This window comes from Stegostoma tigrinum, chromosome 25 (assembly GCF_030684315.1).
Source record: "Stegostoma tigrinum isolate sSteTig4 chromosome 25, sSteTig4.hap1, whole genome shotgun sequence".
Classification (NCBI taxonomy): domain Eukaryota; kingdom Metazoa; phylum Chordata; class Chondrichthyes; order Orectolobiformes; family Stegostomatidae; genus Stegostoma; species Stegostoma tigrinum.
In genome coordinates this window covers 39,671,518-39,694,773 of record NC_081378.1, presented here as the reverse complement: position 1 = coordinate 39,694,773, position 23,256 = coordinate 39,671,518, and the positions used below count along the sequence as shown (strand labels likewise).

General features: G+C 38.8%; 2 protein-coding genes across 5 annotated transcripts; one reads left to right on the top strand and one right to left on the bottom strand.

The window, feature by feature from the left end:
• Positions 1-674: 674 nt before the first annotated feature.
• tprkb (Tp53rk binding protein) lies at positions 675-7,081 on the bottom strand. Of its 4 annotated transcripts, none has more exons than XM_059654656.1 (5): positions 6,871-7,081; positions 4,902-5,085; positions 3,251-3,373; positions 1,638-1,814; positions 675-1,046 (listed from the first exon to the last, which is right to left on the bottom strand). In XM_059654656.1, exons 2-5 carry the CDS (start codon positions 5,049-5,051, stop codon positions 960-962), a joined length of 537 nt encoding a protein of 178 aa, XP_059510639.1. In that variant the 5' UTR covers positions 5,052-5,085; positions 6,871-7,081; the 3' UTR covers positions 675-959. The 4 variants fall into 4 exon arrangements, with proteins under 4 accessions (XP_059510639.1, XP_048410010.2, XP_048410012.2 ...); XM_048554053.2 differs by lacking the exon at positions 6,871-7,081 and adding an exon at positions 6,634-6,747; XM_048554055.2 differs by lacking the exon at positions 6,871-7,081 and adding an exon at positions 6,634-6,747 and having other exon boundaries at positions 1,708-1,814.
• alg10 (ALG10 alpha-1,2-mannosyltransferase) lies at positions 6,863-22,929 on the top strand. The gene is made up of 3 exons (XM_048554377.2): positions 6,863-7,048; positions 13,749-13,946; positions 16,889-22,929. Exons 1-3 carry the CDS (start codon positions 6,884-6,886, stop codon positions 17,939-17,941), a joined length of 1,416 nt encoding a protein of 471 aa, XP_048410334.1. The 5' UTR covers positions 6,863-6,883; the 3' UTR covers positions 17,942-22,929.
• The last annotated feature ends 327 nt before the right edge of the window (positions 22,930-23,256 follow it).

Genomic DNA, 23,256 nt, shown 5'->3' with positions numbered 1-23,256 from the left:
CAAACCCTCTGCCTAAGCAGTCCACGCCAATCAAAGCCCTAACCAAACTCATCCTACCCGCCTGCTCCTGACCCATATCCTCCCAAACCATTCATATTCATTACTTATCTAAGTGTTTTTTTAAACATTGTAATTATACCCACATCCACCACTTTCTCAGGAAGTTCACTGCACAGGCAAACTACCCTCTCCGTAAAACATTTGTCCCTCATGTCTTTTTTAAAATCCCTCTCCTCTCACCTTAAAAACACGCCCCTTAGTCTAGAAATCTCCCATCCTAAGGAACGAATACCTCCCACTATACATGGAACTTCAGTTAAATAGTTACCTGCCTGTAGCATGACATTTTAAATAACTGGTACAGTGGAAGAATTGTGCTCAGGATTAGTTATGGGAGGTTTGCAGCATCCGTGGCGAAAAGAAGAAAACTGCTGAAGACACTAAAATGGCTGGACATGGTTGCAGTTCTGCATAGTAAGCCAGAGGAAGTCAAGTTAGTGCTAGTATTAGTTGCTGAATAAACTGGAGATGATGAGGAGTAACACTGTTAATTCTGTGGGAGACCAGCAATCTAATACAATAAGACAAATTTATCTTATTTTAAGTGTATTGGTTCCTCACTATTGTCACACAGGAGTAACAAAACAGCTAAGTAAGTGTACATCAAAAAGAAATGCAGGTATTTCCAGGATCTTTAATCAAGCACAGGCAGTTGTTTACAAAATCAGCTGTTTATAAAGTCAGCATTTATTATTTAAAAATACAGTTGACCTCGAGACAATAATGGCGGGCTTTCTGTATGGATTGCAGTGGTTAATGAAGAAGAGGACTTTGACTTTTAGTTCGATTGCATATAAAATTGGGGGCAATGCTTCTAGTTTGTACGCTGCTGCTCTCCTGTTTCACCTTCAGAAGATAAATGGTTGAAGAGTTCATTTAAAGTAACAGGGTTTCTTCTGTCAAAGAATATCTTTCACTGACATTCGACAAATAATTGAATCCAACAAATTGCCAACTTTTTCCTCAGGAGGAGACACCTTGTAAATCTGTGAAAAGCAAAACGTTTTGATTATCCTTCATTTTGAATGACAGGAAGGCTTTTCTTCCTCCTACAATGAAAATGTGTTACCCTGTCAGGGATTACAGGTGCGAAGAGGCATCTGCGATTGACTTAACAAAAGAGATCCTGATGAAGGTGCAGAAAACATTATCCTACTGTGCTAGAACATTTTTTCTATGAATGATTCAGTTACAAACATTTTTTGTTACCATTACCTCTATATGAACAAGCGTACATGTTAACAGGAACATCAGTGGTTTCAACGTAAATGTTAATCCGAAGAACAGTGCAATAAAGAAATAAAATGGATTGAATAATTCAGCATGTCAGCCATTTGTTTGAGTAACTAACTATAATTTCCTGATATGGTGTTTCATCAACATGCAGTTGTTACCATACAAAATTGACTTTTGCTGCAAACCGCAGTTTATCCCCAATGATAGCGCTATCAAGTGACAATTCGAAAGTGCATGAAATGAAAATCGTGATTTGATGCAGACTATTAAAAGAGCCAAGTTAAATGTGAAGACCTGTAATGAGGGTATACTTTATGCAAGCTGCCAAATTATTCGCAAACCTTTTTAATTTTGGTCACATCCGCAATTGCTGAAAGATCCTGGATATGGATTTGCTGACCTTCCACTTGCCTTGAGACATGTTCTAAATCAGTCTTTTTCTCTCCATCATCCACCAGAACAATGAGAACAGCTGAGTCATTATCTGAAATCCCAAATTTTCTGAACGCATCTGAAATCTTCATAAAAATAACTAATGAAAAGGTGACTTTTTAAACTTACTTCCTTTCTGATGAAGAAATGTTCAAGAATCATGTTTTAAAGATTAGCAAAATTTTAAAAAAACACCAGCTGCAGGAATGAAAGAAGAGTTGAATAACCTAAGACACTCAATGTTGTATAAAAAGGAGTGGGGCAGTTAATCATTTCATATTCCTCTTCCAAATGGTCTGTGAAGCAACAACACATGTGGTAGGAGTAATTCAATCATTCTAATCGTGAGAGGCCAGCAAGAGATGTTCGAGAGGGTATGCTCTGTAAGATACATAAGGATTACAGAACATTCTGCACCATTTGCAACTCCTCAGATACTTGCAGCAGTCCATGATCATTAACAATATCCAGGCTTGGACTGACACGTAGCAAGTAACATTCACATTATAGAAACGGCAACAACTGTCTCTTACCGGAGATTATCTAACCACTACCTATTCACATTCAATAGCATTAGTGTCAACAAATCCCCCACTGTCATCATCCTGTGGGTTACCAATGAATAGCAACTGAATTGGACTAGCCAAACAAATAGTGGCTACAACAGCACGTCAGAGGCTAGGAATATCGTAGTGGATAACTCAGCTCCTGACTTCTCAAAGCCTGTCCATCACCTGTGAGGAACAAGTTAGGAGTGTGATGGAATACTCCCCATTTACCACAACCACACAATCCAGGGAAAATGCAGTTTCCTTCATTGCTTGTGGGTGTGGAGCTATTCACACTATTACCGATGCTCTGAACACACTGCTGTTACTATCTAAAAAATCCACTGCAGAAATTCACCAAAATTCTACAGACACTTCCATCAAAAAAAGACAAAAGATACATCGGGACACCACCACCTGCAAGTTTCTCTCCAGGCCATTCACCATCTGAACTTGGAAATATATCATGTTCCCCTCACTACTGTTGGGACAAATTCCTAGAACTCTTTCTCTAACAGCATACTGGCTCTATCTATTGCAGTTCAAGAAGCGAGTTCACCGCCTCCTTAAGGGCAACTAGGGGTGGGCAATAAATACCAACCAGTCAGCAAGACCCATGTCCCATGAGTGAATAAAAATCAAAATTACAAGTCAAATCTTCAATAGAAGAGGCAGCTTTTATAGTTTTTTTTATTCTTGATGCCATATTTAGAATTGAGAAAAGTACTTATTTTTAACTGAAAAAAAAAAATCGATATTAGTGAGTGACACTAATGGCTGGTTCCTGCATGGCCACTGTACCTTCCACTTAGAGACACCAGTTTACAACTGTGAGGTTCAACTCTATTGTTACACAATTGTGGTATGCAAGATGCATGAAGATAAATGCAAAGCAGCACAAATACATCTGATAATGTGTACAAGTTATTACAATACACCAAAATCAATTTGATGCTCAGAAAATCAAGCCTTACGTTATTAGTTGGAGAGAGATTAAATATGATTTCAGAATAAAGGCCTCTTGTCTTCATTTTGGCCAGTTTGTGTAAATGAACAGCTTTGTTGACTGCCACAAGTATCTGAAATGGATCGACTATCTGAAAGACAGCAATAAAGACAGTGTGTGCAATTTATACAAAAGCATGTATTGCATTGGCAGCTCCATATTAATTGATAGCTTTACACAGCTTTCTCAATGATAACATAGTTGTTCAGGTGCATTTTACGTACAAGTTCCTGCAAATAAAAAATCACAATTTACAATATTGCAATATTTACAATATCTTCTGAAATCAATTTAATTAGTATTTTCACATTCTATTTTATATCTGACACTGATTATGTAGTGATTGTGTGACAGGAACTTAATTCTTGCAATTGTACACACAGTTAATTAGAAACTGCTACATTGAAGTATTTCTGTTTTGAGTTCTCTGCGCAATAGCAGGTCCTACCCACATCATTATGACTTTTTCCACACATACGCAAGGAGGCTGGCCCAGAATCTATCACAGCCTGAACAAAGATCAAACAGGCGTTGACACCAATCCGATCCCAATGAACTGTCCAGCAACTGAGACAACTGTCCCAGAGTTAGTTTGTTCAACTATTTAGAGATGCAGTGGAATACTCACATTGACATGCAGGCTGCATTATGAAGCTATGGTAATGATGGGGCAGGCTGCAATTTCTTCTCATCAGATAGCAGACCGTGAGTCTTACCTTCTTGACACATGTCATTGGCGTGCGTGCATAAAAATATACATAATATATATGTATATGTCTGTGTGTGTGCGTACATAAAAATATATATACATATATTTATGCGTGTGTGTGTGTGTGTGTGTGTGTGTGTGTGTGTGTGTGTGTGTGTGTGTGTGTGTGTGTGTGTGTGTGTGTGGTGCATGGTGCATTTTTAACCAGTACACTCATGGTATGTAATCTGTCAAATTCTGAAGTAGAATTGGTATCTGGGGCTTTTGGTTTAGAAGCAAGGATGCTACCCAGTACACCAAAAATTGTCCAAATGCTCTATTTAACATCCGAGAAACAAGTGGAAGGTTGCCGCCAATCTAGTTCACACTTATCTTATACAATATCCAATGCTCCTGAAGCTAGATTGGGCAAGACTTGGAGAGAAGTGACCTCAACTAAAAGAGCCAAAAATTAATCCATGTCAAATTTATAAGAGGCCACTGGGGAGAAAGGAAGAGTGAAACTTAGGCTTTGTCTTTTCTATGTTTACCCTACAGTTGCTGAAGGCAGCATGAAGGTGCCTTCATTACCCAAGCTGAGATCAGCTATTGCGACAGTTGGCCAGTGACTGAAGGTAGAAGCTTCCTGGTGCTGAACAGATCAGCAACTTTGCAATGCATTACTTATGAATCCAAAGGTGCAGAATAACAAACCTGTTAGAAGATTACATGAAACTAGAAACCACATTTTATTAAACAAAATAACAAGAATCTATCAAATATTTTGGTCACTCTGCTCGTCAGCTTCTCTATTGCTCATCGATGCACCACCTCCTTTCCTCAGAAGAAATCTAATCTTCATTACTGCAGTATTCCCTTTCTGTACATATTAAAAACAAAATCACTGCAATAATTAGATTATCATTCTTACCATGGATGCATTTATCAAAGCTCCATCTATGGTTCCTTCCACAGCTTTCTTTCGAAGTTCAGCAGCATTTTTAACATCTTTAAACAACAGAAGTGTCACAGTGCATCCTGGAAAGAGTTCTAGCTCATGAGTCAAAATCATCTTGTTCATCGACTAAAAGCAATTCATGTGATGATTCACATACCTGAAATGACAAAGGGTCATTGAAAAGTTTTGTTAATCAGTTGCAATGAAAAAAACTTGATCTTGCCATTAGGTTCCATAATTAAAAAGTAAAATCCTTCCTTGAAAAATACTGCATGGTTCATGCCATGACTATCACAAAACTAACCAGTAACGAGGGGAAAAAAAATTAAAACAGAAATACCAAGAATGCATTCGTGTAATGGTTACATATTACTTAAGGAAAATAATTTACTTTTTAAAAACATTTTCCAAAAGCAAAATACTGCAAATGCCAGAGATCTGGTTTTACTTTGCGTTTCTCACATCTGTAGTGCTTTGCTTGTATATAAATAGAAAATGTTGAGAAACGTGATCTGGAAGAACCTATTCTTCAGAACTGCATGGTTAAGATGAGTCTTATTGGACTGAAACATTAATTCTGTTTCTCTCCCCGTAGATACTGCTGGACGTGCTGAGCAAACTTTGCGCTAAACAAGTGCATAAGAACATAAGAACAAAGACTTATTATATTAGTGAAATTATGAATTAACATTTTGCACATCTATAATATTTCTCAACTACATTCTTCTAGATATTCATCACCAGCAGGAAGGGATAAATGTACTGCACACATTTCCCCTAATGTTCAATAAACGAAACTGTAATTGCCCTTTATTGATTAATCAGTAACACCAATTTCAGCATTATTTTCCAGGTTACCCAAATGCTATAAACAAACTTGCCCCGAGAACTATTTTTGCAAACACTGTTCTCTATAATCTTTTAATATCTTTATACTTGGACATTTGAGACCTTATAAATACCAACAATGTCATAATAAATATCCTCCAAGCAAAGCATCTTTGGTAATTAACAGCATGAAAAGATTCACAACTTCCATATAGTGCATATATAACTCACCCAGCCGCACTTGCTTCACATTTATCAGAGCAACTGGCATGACAATCACAATGACATTTCAGAAATAGAATTCAGCCATATTCTGCATGTCAGACAACAATTCAATGGTGGTCCTGGCTGGGTAGTAAGGGCATTATCTCAAAACTAAATGCTTGAAACACAGCCATTATTGACTACTACACAATCATTCCTTATATCTTACAAACAGCAATATTATAATTGACTAACACAAATTTTGGGGAGAGGCAGAGCAAAATAACCAATGAGGAAGATAACATAACAGTAGATGGGAAATAAACAATCATTTGCAGAGTGGGAGCATAAGCTATCTACGAAGAAGGCAGAAATAAGGCACGAAACTAAAACCACTTGCGGACGCTGGAAATCTGAAATTTAAAATAAATTGCTGAAAAACATAGCAGTGGACAGCATCTGAGAGGAGAACAGAGAGTTAACGTTTCCAGCCCACAGAGATTCATTTTTGGAATATGTTTATCTCTGCTCGTCTTTCCACAGACGATGCCAGAATTTCTCCAGCAACTTATGTTTTTTGTCTAAAAGTTCGTTGTCTACTTTGTTTTTATTACTGTAACTGCAGAGTAAAGAATTAAACTAAGACTCCATTATTGGGTAAAACACAGCCCACCATTCATACAGCTCCACCAGCCACATGACGCCCCCGACAGCCGAAAACCTCAATAAAGGTTCCGCCCAAGACAAAAACAACGACCCGGCTCCTATTCCTAAACTAGTTCCGTCTACGTCCCGCCCACCAATGGAGCAATTGGCCCCGCCCAATACGATGCAACTTGTCCCGCCCACCATTGATGACACTGCCCCACCCCATCACGTGCCGTAACCCGCCCACTGACGCCACGCTCACCCGCCCAGTCGGCATGGAGCGCCTTGAGCCGCTCCTCTTCTCTGCTGTCCTCAGCGGCAACTTCCTCGTCTCTTCCGTAGTTTTCTCGGCCATTAGCCGGGTGCAGAGGGCTCCTTACATGGACGAGATTTTCCACGTCCCGCAGGCGCAGCGATATTGCGGTGGGAGATTTTCCGAGGTATGCGACTGACTGCAGTTGAATGGCGGGCCTCGGTGATGGGGCGGGGCTTGGCTTCTCCCCCTAGTGGTACGATCCCGGAATTGCAAGCTGAAGTGCTTTACAGCACTTAGTTCATAAGAGGCCATTCAACCCTTCAGTACTGTGCTAAGCCCTCTCATAAACCTCTGTGTTCTCCTATAAAATCTGAATCTGTTTCTGCTACCCTTTTATTATTGGCAGGGCTTACATCACAGAACCCTGTGCTAAAAAGTAGGTGTCCCCAGCCTCCATCACCTTAGATCTTTTTCTTTCACTGGCCTTGTGGAAATCTGATGCTCATGAACCTTCTCCAAGATTAATCATTGAGCTACATCAAACTAATCACAATTTATTTGCAACAGATCTACATTGATTTCAAATTACCAGCTTATAGTTTTCAAATGCCACTCAGTTTTATCCCAGATTCCTGTAAGTATTGGACCAACTGGTTTGTACTAGAGATGTTCAACCCTCCCACCTTTTAAAAGGGATGTTATATTTGCAATCGTGAAGTTAAATAGCACTGCCCTGGATTGAAAAATTATTAGCTTTGTCAACTTGTCTATGTTCAGTTTTGGAGGGGATTTGATCTAGCAGTGCCATTCAAGAATAATACTTCATTTTAAAAAATCATGGGCTGAATTTTCTCAGCAGTATGGTGATGGGCTGGAAGACAGGAATTCTGGATGTATGGAGAATTGAGGAAGGCATTGAGAGGGATGCCTGATTGGTGTAGCATATTGCTAGCAATGGTAACCTCCATGGCACACAGGCAGAAAATTTATCACTCAAACACTTGCAGTACCTGGTTTAATTTTGTGTGTGTCTAGAGGCCCAACTAATGTAAGGAGTAAGTGCCAAGTAAAGCTTCATAGTCTCCCTTTCTGCCTGGTTGTTACACAGCAACCTCTCAGCTGTACAACACAGGTAGAACATCCTTGCGGCCTCAAATCTCGTGGCCTCCCCGTGTTGACCCAGCTCGGTAAGAAATACTTTGCATTTTTTCCAATTGGAATGGCAGCTTTGTGTGGCTAGGCTGGTGTCCTTAAATGGATGCCAGTCCAAGCTTTGGTCTATTAATTAGCTGCTACCCCGAGGTATTAGCTTGCCAGAGTGAGGTCAGCTCCCACATTTGGTTCAGGCAGGTGTACTTCTCACCTTTTGAGAAAATGGAACAGTTGCTGTCACTCAATCTTGTGAACACAAATTTGTCAATTCAATATGATTTCCCTAAGGCCATCAGAGATTTTTAAAAAAATTAGGTTTATAGCCATTCAGCTTAGAAACGGACCCTTTGGTCCAGCCAGTCCATGCTGAACATAATCCCAAACGAAACTAGTCCCGCCTTCCTGCTCCTGGCCCCTATCCCTCCATACTTTTCCTATTCTTGTACTTATCTAAATTTCTTATTAAAAATTGTAACTGTATCCATATCCATCACTCCTCCAGGAAGTTCATTCCACACACACACATCACGTCTGTGTAAAAACAAAAAAATTACCCCATATCTTTTTTTATATCTCTCTCATTTTAAAAATGTGCCTCCCACTCTTGAAATCCCACATCCTAGCGAATAAATGACTACCATTATATCTATTCATACATTTTTTTTGATAAACTTCAATCAGGTTGCCTGTCAATCTCCTATGCTCCAGTGGAAAAATTCCTGGCCTGTTCAGCCTTTCTTTATAACTCAAACCTTTCATACCTGGCAACATCCTAGTAAATCTCTTCTGAACTCTCTCCAGCTTAATAATATCTTTTCTATAACTGAGTGACCAGAACTAGACAGTGTATTCTAGAAAACGCCTCACCAATATCCTGTGCAACCTCAACATGACTTTCCAACTCCTATACTTGAAGGACTGAGTAATGAAGGCAAACATGCCAAACGCCTTTTTAACCACCCTGCCCATATGTGAGGTTAACTTCAAAGAATTATGTACCTGATCCCCCTAGATCCCTATGTTCTACATCACTACCCAAGGCCCAACCATTAATTGTATAAGCTCTACCTTTGTTTGTTGTACCAAAATGTGATACCTCATATTTATCCAAACTGAACTCTATCTGCCATTTTTTATCCCATTGACCCATTTAATCAAGATCTCTTTATAACCTTAGAAATTTTTCTTCACTGTCGAATATGTCACCAATTTAAATCTTCACTGTCGAATATGTCACCAATTTTGGTATCATCTGCAAACTTACTAATCATGTCTTCTGCGTTCTCATTCAAATGATTTATATAAATGACATACAAAAGAGGACTGAGAACCTATTGCCGTGGGACGCTACAGGTGATAGGTCTCCAGTCTGAAGCTGCTCCTGCCTAATAGCTGCGAAGAATAAGAAATATCTATTGATTTTTGAGGCAATTATTTTCTTGTCTTTTCAAATAATTTAATTCTTCCCCTGTCCTTAACTTGACTGGCCCGCCTGTTATTTTTTGGCAATTAATGGAACTTGTTCCAAACTCCAGTTTTGTGGTCAGAAGTGACAATTTAATTTTTGTTTCTTGTAACGATTGAAAGAAATCGATCTCACTTGACCTTTCTGTCTACAGGAGTTGCTGAGGATCTGAAAGCATTCATACAAACCTTCAATTCCATACATGCATTGACATGTTTGAATAATGTGGAATAATTTTGCCAGGGACTTAGATACTTTCTGTTCCTCCATCAGTACCGCCATAGAGTCATAAAGCATGGAAACGGACCCTATTTTCTTAATTCATTCATGGGATAAGGGCATCGCTGGCCAGGCAGCATTTATTGCCCAGAGGGCAGTTAAGAGTCAACCACATTGCGGTGGGTCTGGAGTCACAAGTAGGTCAGACCAGTTAAGGATGGTAGTTTCCTTCCCTAAAGGGCATTAGTGAACCAGATGGGTTTTTCTGACAATGGATTCACAGTCATCATTGGATTCCTAATTCCAGATATTTTATTGAATTCAAAGTCCACTATTTGCCGTGGCAAGCTTTGAACCTGGGTCCCCAGAGCTTTTTCTGGTTCTCTGGATTAACAGTCCAGTGATAATACCATGAGGCCATCGCCTCCCTGTTAAATTCAGATGCAACCAGTCCATGCTGGCCATAATCCCAAACTAAAGTAGTTCCACCTACCTGCACTTGGCCCTTATCCCTCCAAACATTTCTTATTCATGTACTTATCTAAATGTCTTTTTAACATTGTAACTATATTTGCAACCACCGCTTTCTCTGGAAGTTCATTCCACAAATGAACCCCTCATCGTCTCTTAAATCTTTTACCTCTCACATTAAAAATATGCCCTCAGTCTTGAATTCCCCCACCCTAGGGAACAGATACCTACCATTCACCTCTACACCTCTCATGATTTTATAAATTTCTATAAGGTCGCCCCTCAACCACCTGCATTCCAGTGGAAAAAGTCCCAGCCCATCCTGCCTCATCCCCATAACTCAAATCCTTCACTCCCGGCGATAACCTGGTAAATCTCTTCTGAAACTTCTCCAACTTAATAATATCATTCCTATAGGGGAATAACTATAATGTTAATAATATCCTTCCGATAAATTCCAAATTTCTACACACTGCTCTTTCCTAAATTGTTTTTTACCAAGTGGTATAGACCATAATGTATAGCAACAGAATTAAGCTATCCAGCGCATAAAGTCTGCTCCTTCATTCAGTCATAGCTGATATGTTTTTGAACCCCATTCTCCTGCCTTCTTTTGATCCCCTTACCAATCAAGATATTATCTATCTCTGACATAGAGACACAGAATTAAACAGCATGGAAACAGGCCCTTCAGTCCAATTTGTCTGCGCCAACCAGATAACCTAAACTGATCTAGTCCCATTTGCCAGCATTTGGCCCATATCCCTCCGAACCCTCCCTATTCATATACCCATCCAGATGCCTTTTAAGTGTTCTAGTTGTACCAGCCTCCACCACTTCTTTTAGCAGCTCCTTACTTACATTCACCACCCTCTGCATGAAAAAGTTGCCCCTCAGATCCTTTTAAAATTTTTCTCCTTTCACCTTGAACCTGTGCCCTCTAGTTTTGGACTCTCCTACCCTGGTGGAAATAAAAAGACCTGGGAAAAAAAATTCTTAAACATACTCAATGACTTGCACCCCCCCTCTCCCCCACAGCCCATGCAATGAATTCCATGAGTTAACCAGCCTCTGACTGAAGAACTTTCTCCTCATTTCAGTTCTAAAGGGCCATCGCTTCACACTGAGGCTGTGCCCTCAGGTTCTAGTCTCTCCTAGTGGAAACATTTTCTCTATCTCTGCTCTATCCAACCCTCTCAGTATTCACTAAGTTTCATTCAGAGTCCCACAATCCTTCTAAGCTCTGAGTACAGAACCAGAATCCTCAACTGCTCCTCATGATACGCCCTTCATCCCCAGGATCATTCTTATAAACCTTGGGCGACTGCCTATGTAGAGTTTGCACATTCTCCCGGTATCTGTGCAGGTTTCCTCCAGGTGCTCCAGTTTACTCCCACAGTCTAAAGATCTACAGGTTAGGTGGATTACTCATGCTAAATTGCCCATAGTGTCTGGAGATGTGTAGATTAACTAGATTAGCCTTGGAAATGCAGGATTGCAGGGATAGGGTAGGGGGTAGATATAGGTGGGTTGCTCTTTGCAGAGTCAATGTGGATTCAATGGGCCAAATGGCCTGCTTCCAAACTGGAGGGATTCTGTGACTAGCCCATCTGGTCTGGGTGATTCATCCACCTTCAGACCTTTCAGCTTCCCAGCACTTTCTCTTAGTGATGGCCATTGCACTCACCTCTGCTCCCTGACTCTGTTGAAGTTCCGGTGTGCTGCTGGTGTCTTGCACTGTGAAAACTGACGCAGAGGTTCCATTCCTTTGCCATTCCTTTGTACCCCATTATTACTTCTGCAGTGGTCCACAGTTCAATCTCTTACCTTTTACGTAGCTAAAACAAAACTCTTGCGGTTTTCTTTTATATTACTAGATAATTTACTCTCATATTTCATCACCCGCCAACCTTTTCTCTTTGCTTCTATGCTGAGCCTGACTTATCAGCCATGTTTGCCTCATCCTGCCCTTAGTGTTTTCTTCTTTTGGGATGAATTTTTGCTGTGCTCCAGAATTACATCCAGGAACTCCTGCCATTCTGCTCCAACATCTTCTTGCTGGGCTCCCCTTCCAATCAACTCTCGCCAGCTCCCCCCTCATGTCCTTGTAGTTATCTTTACTCAGTGTAATAGTGTTACATCTGATTCCAGTTTCTCCCTCTCAAAACCGCACGGTGTGTTATATTGTGGTCACTGCCCCCTAGGGTTCCTTCATCTTAAACTCTCTAATTGAGTCTGCCTCATTATGCATCATCAATCCAGAATTGCCTGTTCCCTGGTGGACTGTACCACAAACTGCTCCAAAAACCAGCATTTCATAGACATTCCACAAAATCCTTTTCTTGAGATTCACTATTACCTGATTTTCCCAGTCCATCTGCATATTGAAGTCCCCCATGACTATTGTCACGGTGCCTTTCTTACATGCCTTTATATCCCCTGATGTATTTTTTACGTTACATCCTGATCTGTTTGGAGCCCTGTACACAACTCCTTTCAGGGCCTTTTTTTTTACCTTTGCAGTCCCTCAACTCTACCCACACAGATTCTATACCTTTTGACTTGATATCACCTTTTGCTATCAATATCATTTAGTTCCTTACTAACTAGGCATCCTGCACCCTCTACCCATCTGACTGGTCTTTTAATGGGATCCTTGGATATTTAGTTCCCAGCCCTGAACTCGTTGCAGCCACATCTGTGATAACCACAACGTCATAGCCACCAATTTCAACCTGCACTACAAGTTAGTTTATGTTGTTTAATGTATTACATGCACTTAAGTTCAACAATGTCAGTCTTGTGTTGAATGCTCCCCTTCTCATAATTGTCCCTGTAACTACTGTGCCTGAAGTTAAATTCCTGAGCTTTTTTATATTGTCTGTCCTATTAGATATTCTGGAAACTAATAACCTCTGCTGGCCCCCCCATCCCCTACCTTTTTAACTTTTTCCATAATTTTCCATGCACTGAACTCAGCTCTCCCACTGTTTGGTTTAAAGCCTTATTGACAGCTCTTGTTATGTAATTCAACAGCACTCTGATCCCAGCATGATTTGGGTAGAGTCTGTCCCATCAGAACAACTCCCGTTTACCTCAGAACTGGTGTCAATGTCGCACGAATTCAAACCTGTTTCTCTCCCATCAATCTTTGAGCTTTGTGTTTTCCTCTTTAATACAATCAATCATACGCCAATTTGCTCATGGCTTGGATAGTAATCCAGAGATTATTGCCGTTTTGGTTCTGCTTTTCAGTTTAGCCTCTACCTACTCATTTCCCTCAGCAGAGCCTCTTCCCTCTTTCTACCTGTATCATTGGTACCGATGTGGACCACAGCAACTGGATCTTCCCTCCCACTCCCAAGTTTCTCTGTAGCCCAGATGAGATGGACACCAGGCAGGTTACGCAGACTTCGGGACTGTCAATCCTGACCACAGAAAACGGTGTCTTTTTTTTGACTATACTGTCACTGATTACAAGTGCATTACTATATTATAACTATACTGTGAGTGTGCATTTATTTGCAATTTATGTATATTTAAATTATGAATTGCTTAATTCTCTCATAATATGCAGTGGGATCCAATGATCACAACTCTACCTGGCCTCTATTTGGTATCTACTGGGATAATCAAGCCAGTATCTTGGCTGATGGGCTGGACAGAGACTGTAGTGTGTTCTACAGGAATGCTACGATTCATTAATCTTCTGTTCAATACTGGGAACCTCTACTTGCTTTATCTGCTGTTGTGCAAGATACATCAGAAGGACAAGGTACACAAGTTTCTAATTTCTTCTCATTGCGTGAAAATAATAAAGCATGCATGATATGCTGGAAGTAGAGAAAACCTGCACTTAAAACTGTATGACTCTGCTTGTAAGTGTCATGTTCCAGAAAGCCAATTGAACATGAGTACTGGAGTCAATCTTTCCTTAATCTTCCATTAATTTGCAAAGTTAAATATTGCAAGCATAAACCATTAGCTCACTTGCACCGGAGTTTCAGAAAAGGTGCCTTTGCATATGGTTATTGACCAGACCAAATCCCGTGAAAACATATCAGAGAGATAACCTAGCCCCTAACGTTTCCTTATTTTAAAAGCAAGTGCCAAGTGTTGTGATCCGCATGCAGTTCGATTAGTGAAACTGCCAGGCTTGAAGCAAAACACAGTTCATTCATCCACTTTTGTTAAAAACAGGCAAAATAAAAGGGAAGAATTGGCTTAACTGTAACTCTTTCGCAATGCTTAACAAAATAATATACATTAACTATTACTAATTAACAGTTCCAGTATACCATCCCATAAACAGACCCGTGGCAAAGGCAGATTCAGTAAAATAGATGGTCCATGTACAGTTCTAGCAGCAGGAAGAGAACCCCAACTTTTAGCTGTAAAAGAGAGAGGAATAAGAGCATCCACATCCAGCTTCAAGACCTCAGCATCTGCAGAAAGCTAAAACTAAAAATTTCGGTTCTCTGGGAGCCTGACTCCACCCATTCAACCACAAGGCCTCAGAGCAGTTAATTGTCTTTGCATTGACCACTCTACACCTCTGTCTCAATCTTCATTTAAAAAAAGGACAAAATAAGCCTCTTAAAGCCATAGTATCATCATAGTTTTCTCAAGTAAAACCTCAGCTATGCCTACCATCTGCATGAATAAATCCAATAATGTACTATTAACATAAAGCAATGTTTTAAGATTAAAATTCTAAATAGGATTTATAAAACACTATGTATTTATGTAGAGGAATTGTTTTATATTGTAGTGCATCTCATTCACTACTCCACCTTCTTAATAAGTCATGTTTAGAGATACAAAAGCAGACTTCCAATGCTTGGTTTCAAGCCACAGTACATTGGATAAGGACAGAGTTGACAGAAGACAATTTCTATAAGTGTTCTCTAACCATCAGGATGTGAAACTCTAGCTTAATTTCCTTGTCTGTAGTCCTTGGACAGTGAGAAATAGTTCATATCTCAGCTAACGCAGTGCTGAGTGGAAAATGAACATAGGACATCTGATTTGTGTCATATCAAACGGTGACTTCCACAAATAAGCATGTGACGAGCTTTGTTCTGGAGTATTTTCAGATTTCCATCTGACACGTTTGTCTACTTATGAATGTTTTTTTTGGAATTAATGTAATTGACATTATTTTCTAATGCCTTTTGTTAGTCTCCATCCTAGTCATCAAACACAGCTTTGTGTATGAGAATGGCAGTAGAATATTTCTACATTCATCTCATGACTATTTGGACCGTTCTGTAATCCAGGGAAGTAAAGAAGGCATATGGTGTGAGTGATAATGGGAACTGCAGATGCTGGAGAATCCAAGATAACAAAGTGTGGAGCTGGATGAACACAGCAGGCCAAGCAGCATCTCAGGAGCACAAAAGCTGACGTTTCGGGCCTAGACCCTTCATCAGAGAGGATGAATCCTTGAGCCATTACCATCAACTCATTTGAGCAGATTTAGAGCATAGAACAGTACAGCCCTTTGGCCCACATTGTTGTGCCGACCTATTATCCTACTGAAATCAAACTACTCTTCATACCCAACATTTCACTATCCTCCATGTGCCTCTCTGATGAAGGGTCTAGGCCCAAAACGTCAGCTTTTGTGCTCCTGAGATGCTGCTTGGCCTGCTGTGTTCATCCAGCTCCACACTTTGTTATCAAGGCATATGGTCTGTTGGTTTTCATTGGCAGGGGAAGTGAGTTTAAGAGCCATGACGTTATGCTGCAACTCTATAAAACTCTGGTTAGACCACACTTGGACTAATATGTTCAGTTCTGATCACCTCATTATGGGAAAGATGTGGAAGTTTTAGATAGGATGCAGAGGAGATTTACCAGGATGCTGCCTGGGACTAAAGGGCGGGTATTATGAGGTAAGGTTGAGGGAGGTAGGGCTTTTTTCATTGGAGTGAAGAACGATGAAAGGTGACTTACTAGAGGTGTACAAGATGATAAAAGGCATAGATAGAGTGGATAGACTTGTTCCCGTGGATGAACTGACTATTACGAGGGGCCATAATTTTAAGGTGACTGGAGGAAGGTATAGGGGAGATGTCAGAGGTAGGTTTTTTACAGAGAGTGGTGGGTGTGTGGAATGCGCTGCCAGCAGTGGTAGTGGAGTCAGATACTTTAGAGATTTTTAAGCGACTGTTGGATAGGCACATGGAGGATAGTGAAATGTTGGGTATGAAGAGTAGTTTGATCTCAGTAGGATAATAGGTCGGCACAACAATGTGGGCCAAAGGGCTGTACTGTTCTATGCTCTAAATCTGCTCAAATGAGTTGATGGCAATGGCTCAAGGGTTCACCTGTATCTTCAGGTCTGCTGAACTGAAGTACTTCTTTGCTGTGGTCCCCATTACGTTACCCCTTCACATAGAAGAGCAGCCCTGTGATCATTTTATGTAAAACATGCTTATTTTCCCCGATAATGTTCTAAGAAATAATGGCTGGGAAATAATTCACATCAGAGTGAATTAACTGGACTTGTAAAAGTAGAACCTGTCACTCGCAATGAATGATGATCACCTGATGTTGTGTTCAAAAAATAATAGAAATTGGAAATAAAGAATATGAATGATAGAGTATTTGCTTGGTTATATTAGTGTCATCAAATTTTTTTTTATTAATTTAATGCAGATATCTTGTCAATGAATAATGTTGTAATTGTTTCTTTTTTTCTTCTGTTCACAGGCCACCTCAGCATTCCAGAGAATTATGTCAGCATTAACACTTGCCTCATTTCCCCTGCTTTACTTTTTTTCATTTCTCTATTACACAGATGCAGGCTCAACATTTTTTGTTTTATTTACTTATCTGATGTGCCTGTATGGGAGTCATTGTATTGCTGCCTGCCTTGGATTCTGTGCTTTTATGTTCCGTCAGACTAACATCGTCTGGATTGTATTCTGTGCAGGAAGTGTTGTGGCACAGAAATTGGCAGAAGCATGGAAAATCGATTCTATCAAGAAAAGGGATGAAAAGACAGCTGTTCTAAATTCCGCTGTGGAAATCAAGAAGATTGTGCGCTTCCTCTTAGAGTATGTCTTGTCGCTGAACAATCTGAAAGCACTGATGCTTCTGACCTGGCCATACATCATCTTAGTTGTGGGATTTCTGCTATTTGTCTCCCTGAATAGAGGAATAGTTGTTGGCGACAGGACCAACCATGAGATCTCTCTCAATTTTCCTCAGTTATTCTACTTCCTCTCCTTCACCCTAGTATTCTCAATTTCACATTTGCTTTCTCCTCATAAGGTACTTTGTTTCCTAAGCTCAGTACAAAAGCAACCATTATTTTATGTTGTTCTTGTTTTTGTCTCCTTGTTATTGGTTTGGAAGTTCACCTATGTCCATAATTTCTTGCTGGCTGATAACAGACATTACACGTTTTATATTTGGAAAAATATCTTTCAGAGGCACGAACTAATCAAGTATATGTTGGTCCCAGGGTATATCTTTGCTCTTTGGGCATTCGTTGAAACATTGAAATCCAAATCAGTTTTCTGGAACTTAGCATTTTTTATCTGTTTGGCTGCTGCCACTGTTCCACAAAAATTATTAGAATTTCGTTATTTCATTATGCCATATCTTATCTACAGACTGAACATCCCAATGCCTTTGGGCTTTAAGATTCTTGCAGAGCTGGCTATGTATTTCGGGATAAATGTTCTAACTGTTTATTTGTTTCTCTACAAAACCTTCCAGTGGCAAGATAGCACAGAAGTTCAGAGATTTATGTGGTGACCTTTGGGTATATGTTTATTTGGAGTCAAAAGATCATGTACATGAATGGTTAACATGCTTCAGAAATAGTTAACATAAATCAAAATGTTTGTAATGTTCTTAACATTTAGAAAAAGGGCTTTTTTTTATTTCCTTCCGCTGTATTTGGGATAGTTGTTCTTTTTTTTGCCAAACTCTCTAATCACCATGATAACATCATTTATTGAAATCTTTTTAGTTTTTTGTTTTAGTCACATGGACTGTATTAGTCTTGATTGTGCAATTTCAAAAGTAAGTTGTTTACCTAACTGAAATACATACACCTTTAATGTTGTTATATCTTGATTACACAACAATAGTATTTCCAGCCCTTGTAGTAGAAATTGCTTTATCCATTTGAAACTGTGACCCTGCTTATTGTCAAACAGTTTTATATCATTTTTGGCAATGCAACCCATTGAGTTCTATGTGTTATCATTGTTATTATGTATGTATTGAACTGCGGGATTGAGGGCTGATATAAATATTAGATATTTATATTGTGATATGCTGATCTTTGAATGCTTTCCATAATTAGATCTGTGTTAGAGACATTATTGTTCTTGTTTTCACATGGTGTATTCTAGTCATGTTTTCTGTATGAATTTTTTTTGACATTGAACTAGAAAGTTACTTATATTATCTCATAACTTTTATCTGAAGCTTTTGTTTCAGTTGGTACAATACATCTAATTTAATGATTTTTTAAAATAGTTATTTTTTCTTGCAGATCCTCTGTGGTAGTTGTCACTGAGTTAGACATCATTGTGTGATGTAAAGGTTAGTTATTTCCACAGAGAAGACTTAGAAAGTCTTTTGAGATGTATGGGTAGCTGTGAATGTTCGTTATTTTTGGTTCCCATAACAAAAAGTGTTTAATCTACCACTGGAAGGAAATTGATAAGATACATTTTAACTTGTTAAAAATGGACATGTATTTAAATAGCAACCGTTGTATCATCAGAATATCTCAAAGTGTTCTGTAGCCGATGAACGGCTTTTGAACTTCAGTCACTGTTGCTTTGTCAGCACATGCAGCAGGCAATGTGCATACAATATGGTCCCAGAAATAGCAGTAAAGTGAATAACTGGTCAGCTTGTTTAGTGTTGGTTAAGACTTGACCAGGACAGAGAGGCTCTCCTTCTCATTAAGATTTTTATGTGGTATGTTTTATAAAAGTTGAAACAAAATTTTGTCTGAAAGTGAGCTGCCTACATCGATGTAATGAGGTTTAGCGACTATACAGTAAAGGATCCATTGGATAATAATTGTAACATGATATAATGTCACATTCAGTTTAAGGATGAGAAATTTGGGTTGCAAATAGTGCCTGAAATATAAAGGAGTACAAAAGGCAGTTAAGGATGGTGTCAAATTGAAAGTTAAAACTTAACAAAGATGCGAAGGTTAGTAACCTTGAAAATCGAGGAGCCAAAACTTAGAATTGTGCAAATGATAACTAATAAGAGAATTAGAGCGTGAGAGCAAACTGTCAAGAAAAATAAGAGGACAGTAGGAACTACTTAAAGTATTATAAATGAAAAGAGTACCTGAAGTAAACATTGACTCCCTTTGGGAATAAGAGTGTGGAATTCATAATGGGGAGAAAAAAATGGTAGACCTTTTAAACAAGTATTTTGTATCTGTTTTCACAGTAGAAGACTCAGAAAATCCCAAGAATAGTAGAAAATCAAGAGGCAAAATGTAGACGAGTTTAAGCAATCAAAATCATTTGAGAAAAAGTACCAGGAAAGCTGATGAGTCTAACGACTTATACGTCCCCAGGACCTGGTGGCCTGCACCTTCAGCTGCTAAAGGAAGTGGCTACGCAAATGGTGGATGCATTAGTTACAAACTTTTGAAATTCCCTAAATTTTGGTACAGTCCCTGCAGAATGACAAACTGTACTTCTGTTGAAGAGGGAAACTGAAGTCAGGCAGTTATACACTAGTTTGTCTTTACATCTGCCGTTGGGCAAATGATAGAATCTATTGTGAAGGAAGTAGTAGTAGGACATTTAGAAAGTAATATTAGAGTCAGTGACAATCGGCATTACTTGAACTGAGAGAGGCAGAGAAAATGTACTTCCTTACATGCCATCACATTGATTTTTTGCCTTTATCTCTGAACAGAGAAGTTGTCGAAATAGCTGTACCATTTCTGCTCTTTGGAGGGAAACTTTTCACAAATCCAAATGATGTAGTAAGCTACAAGCAGAGAAACCCATTTATAATATCTGCTATTTACAGTAATAGCAATAATTTAGTGTCAAGATTAAGTCAAATACTAGGCTTCCCAGGTACAAGACTCCATTGGAATATTCTGTATGCATTCTAAGTTAGCAAAAATACTGCCTTACTTACAAATTAAATCAATTACTCATGCAATTTTTTTAAAAATTAGAAACCACATTTTGGCACTGCCTGTGCTAGTAGATGGTCAAGATGCTCAGCCAAAAGATTTCTAAAATAAACTTGGACCATGCTAGTTGGCATCCTTTTCCCATTGGTGGTTGTAGTTAGTTTTAATTGGTTATTTTTTGAGCCCATCATAGTTTTCTTTCTTGCATTTTGTCCATTCCCAGTTGTTATGTGCCTTATGATTTGAACTTGTCACTATTTTAAAATATTAACTTTCAATCAGTTGTGTACAAACATGACACAAAATTTTCATGAAATCCAGTCGCCAAAGTAAGATTAACAAAGTTGAGATTTTTATAATGATTAATATTTATACTGGACTGTGGTCATTCACAATCATGGTGATGCTTCCACAAAACTAATACCCTTGTAGAAGGCACCAGTCTCTTTAAAGTGACCTTTTTTCAGGCAGAGAAATTTAAATAGCTAGTTTTCAATGGAAAGAGTTGAATTATTGGCCCAGATTTTGTAATTAGCAGTGTAGTGATTGCACTCTTCACTGAGTTTGAAAAAAGCTGGCTGCAAAGATTTAAGGAAATTAATTTGTATCTGGCAGCAGTGGAATGGGATTTCCAAGTATCCAGCAACAGTGATAGACATGTATTGTAAACAGGTAATTGTATTGAAGTATCTGTACCAGAAACAAACTAGGAAATAAAATGTGTTGACTATTCATTTTTAAATAACTTTTGCACAGCATAACAGAATTTGAAGTGCATGCACAGCTGCTGAAATAATTGGCCTTAAAATAAACTGTAATTTTTTTAACATAACAGAGAAAGGTTTCACAGATTTATTTAAGGCTTATTTCTGAATGTGGTAAGGTTGAATCGTATCAAGATGACAAATGGCTCCCAGAAAAAGCAAAATGAATTTCTGACTCAGGGATTTTTCCTTTCCCACTGAAAGCAGTAACTATTTGGAACAAACAGTAAAATCACCGTGTCTCGATTTCACAAAAAAAATTATTAGATCATTATCACATTGCAGTAGGAGTTAAAGACCAAATGAGCTACATTACAGTAATTGCTGTAAATTTTATTGTAATGTCCAGTGGGTGTGAATGCAGTACACGTTAAGTCTGTTTAATATTCAAAATGTAAGTATTTCTGTTGTATTCAGGTCAACTGTGCATTGAACTGCTGTACAAAGTTTGCATCATAGAATTGTGAGAGGCTATTAATCATCGTATTGTGTAAATGCTTCTGTTCTTTTCAATACAAGCAGCTGCCATTTCAAAACAATCCTGAAATCAATTGTGTCACCTTCACTAAACTGTTATCAGTTCAATTTCCGCCTTCACCAAACAATCAAGGAGACTCTGTGATTACTCATTCTTAAATTAGAAAAGAAATGCTAATTATTCTAATTCATTATACAAATATTGGTTTTGATTTGATTTATGTAGTGTCATGTGTATTTTGTTACAAAATATAGTGAAAAGTGTTGTGTCTCTGGCACTACTTTAAAACACAGAAAAATAAACCAAAACATACAATATAAAGGCTGAAAAAAATAGAAGAAGTATTTAACTTTACAATCTTTTTTGTTAAGTGCTCTACCATGGGCCCCGTGGCCAGGCACAAGTTCCCTTTGTTGCACCACTGTCTTTGGAATGAAAATTGCCACTCTTCACACCATTTTGCCTCCTTACAAAACTTTTATATTCTTCTTCCTGTTGTTACCTCTGTCAAAAGCCAGTTTTTATTTCTCTCTCATGAGTCATATCTTGTTCTGAACTAGGTTATTCTTTGAAAACAACACATTGATTACTGTAGCTTAAATGATCAAATTAAGCTAATGTATGTGAATTTGCAACCCATTAATCTACACCAAAGCCCAATTCAGCCCAGTGCAATGATATTTAAAATTCTCGTAGATGGGGTGGCAAGATGTGAAAAACTGTAACTTACTTTTTAAATCACATGACTGCATAGATGTGGTTTGCTGAGAACTTGATGCCAACTGTGTGACGGGAACCAGGGCAGGTAAATTATTCATTTGTAACAAATGTATATTCTATCTTGTCAACAATGAGAATAGTTGTGAATATACTATGTAGTGCTGTTTTTAAAAATGAGGTCATATGTTGCCTGCTGGATTCAGGCAAGTTCTTTAGCCTACAGATTAGCTTGGATGTGCGCCATTTAATTTGAAAGGGATGCTCGTTTTTGTAGCCTGTTGTACTAGATTATTTTGTTTACAAATATTAATCAGTTTTTCCAGGAGTTCAGGAGTCAAACCCAGGTGGTCAGTAGAATACTGTACATCCTTTATCTGGTTGAGGGCCACCATTGGCTATTCTTTAATTGGTCATTGAAAGAAAATCTTTGATCATAAATTGGATCTTTGGAATTGTGGAAAAGTGTATAAAAGATGTAGGCTTTTCCCTCATTTAATTTCCTGCTTCAACCTATTCCACTTGGACAGAGAGCCACCAATGGGCCATCAGCTGTGCAGTATTTTATCAGATACTTTGTTGGAAGATGTCAAAGAATAGCTTGTGAATTTATGCAGTTAAAGTATCTTGTAACTCAAGAATTGTATGATAGCCAACTTGCATTTTCTTTGCTTCTTTATAATTATTTTGTCTATTGTAAATAAATAATTATTGTTGATTTGATAGCCTGAACTTGATGGTGTGATTCATATCCTGTTTCTGAGTACACAGAATTATCATAGAATCCCTACAGTGCGCAAGCAGGCCAATCGGCCCATCAAGTTTGCAGTAACCCTCCGAAGAGTATCCCACCCCCCCTCACCCTATCCTTGCAACTCTGCATTTCCCATGACTGATCCACCTAACCCGCACATCTTTGAACTTTGAGAGGAAACCAGAGCACCCAGCAGATCCCCACGTAGACAGCCACTGAAAG

Bases quoted from the DNA above. Each gene is read 5' to 3' on its own strand.
- alg10 (XM_048554377.2), top strand. From the start codon at position 6,884: ATGGAGCGCCTTGAGCCGCTCCTCTTCTCTGCTGTCCTCAGCGGCAAC. The intron at 7,049-13,748 runs GTATGCGACTGA...CATAATATGCAG, and splicing joins GCGGTGGGAGATTTTCCGAG to TGGGATCCAATGATCACAAC. The intron at 13,947-16,888 runs GTACACAAGTTT...TTCTGTTCACAG, and splicing joins AGATACATCAGAAGGACAAG to GCCACCTCAGCATTCCAGAG.
- tprkb (XM_059654656.1), bottom strand. From the start codon at position 5,051: ATGAACAAGATGATTTTGACTCATGAGCTAGAACTCTTTCCAGGATGC. The intron at 3,374-4,901 runs GTAAGAATGATA...GCTGTCTTTCAG, and splicing joins CTTTGATAAATGCATCCATG to ATAGTCGATCCATTTCAGAT. The intron at 1,047-1,637 runs GTTTGCGAATAA...TGCTTTTCACAG, and splicing joins ATGTGACCAAAATTAAAAAG to ATTTACAAGGTGTCTCCTCC.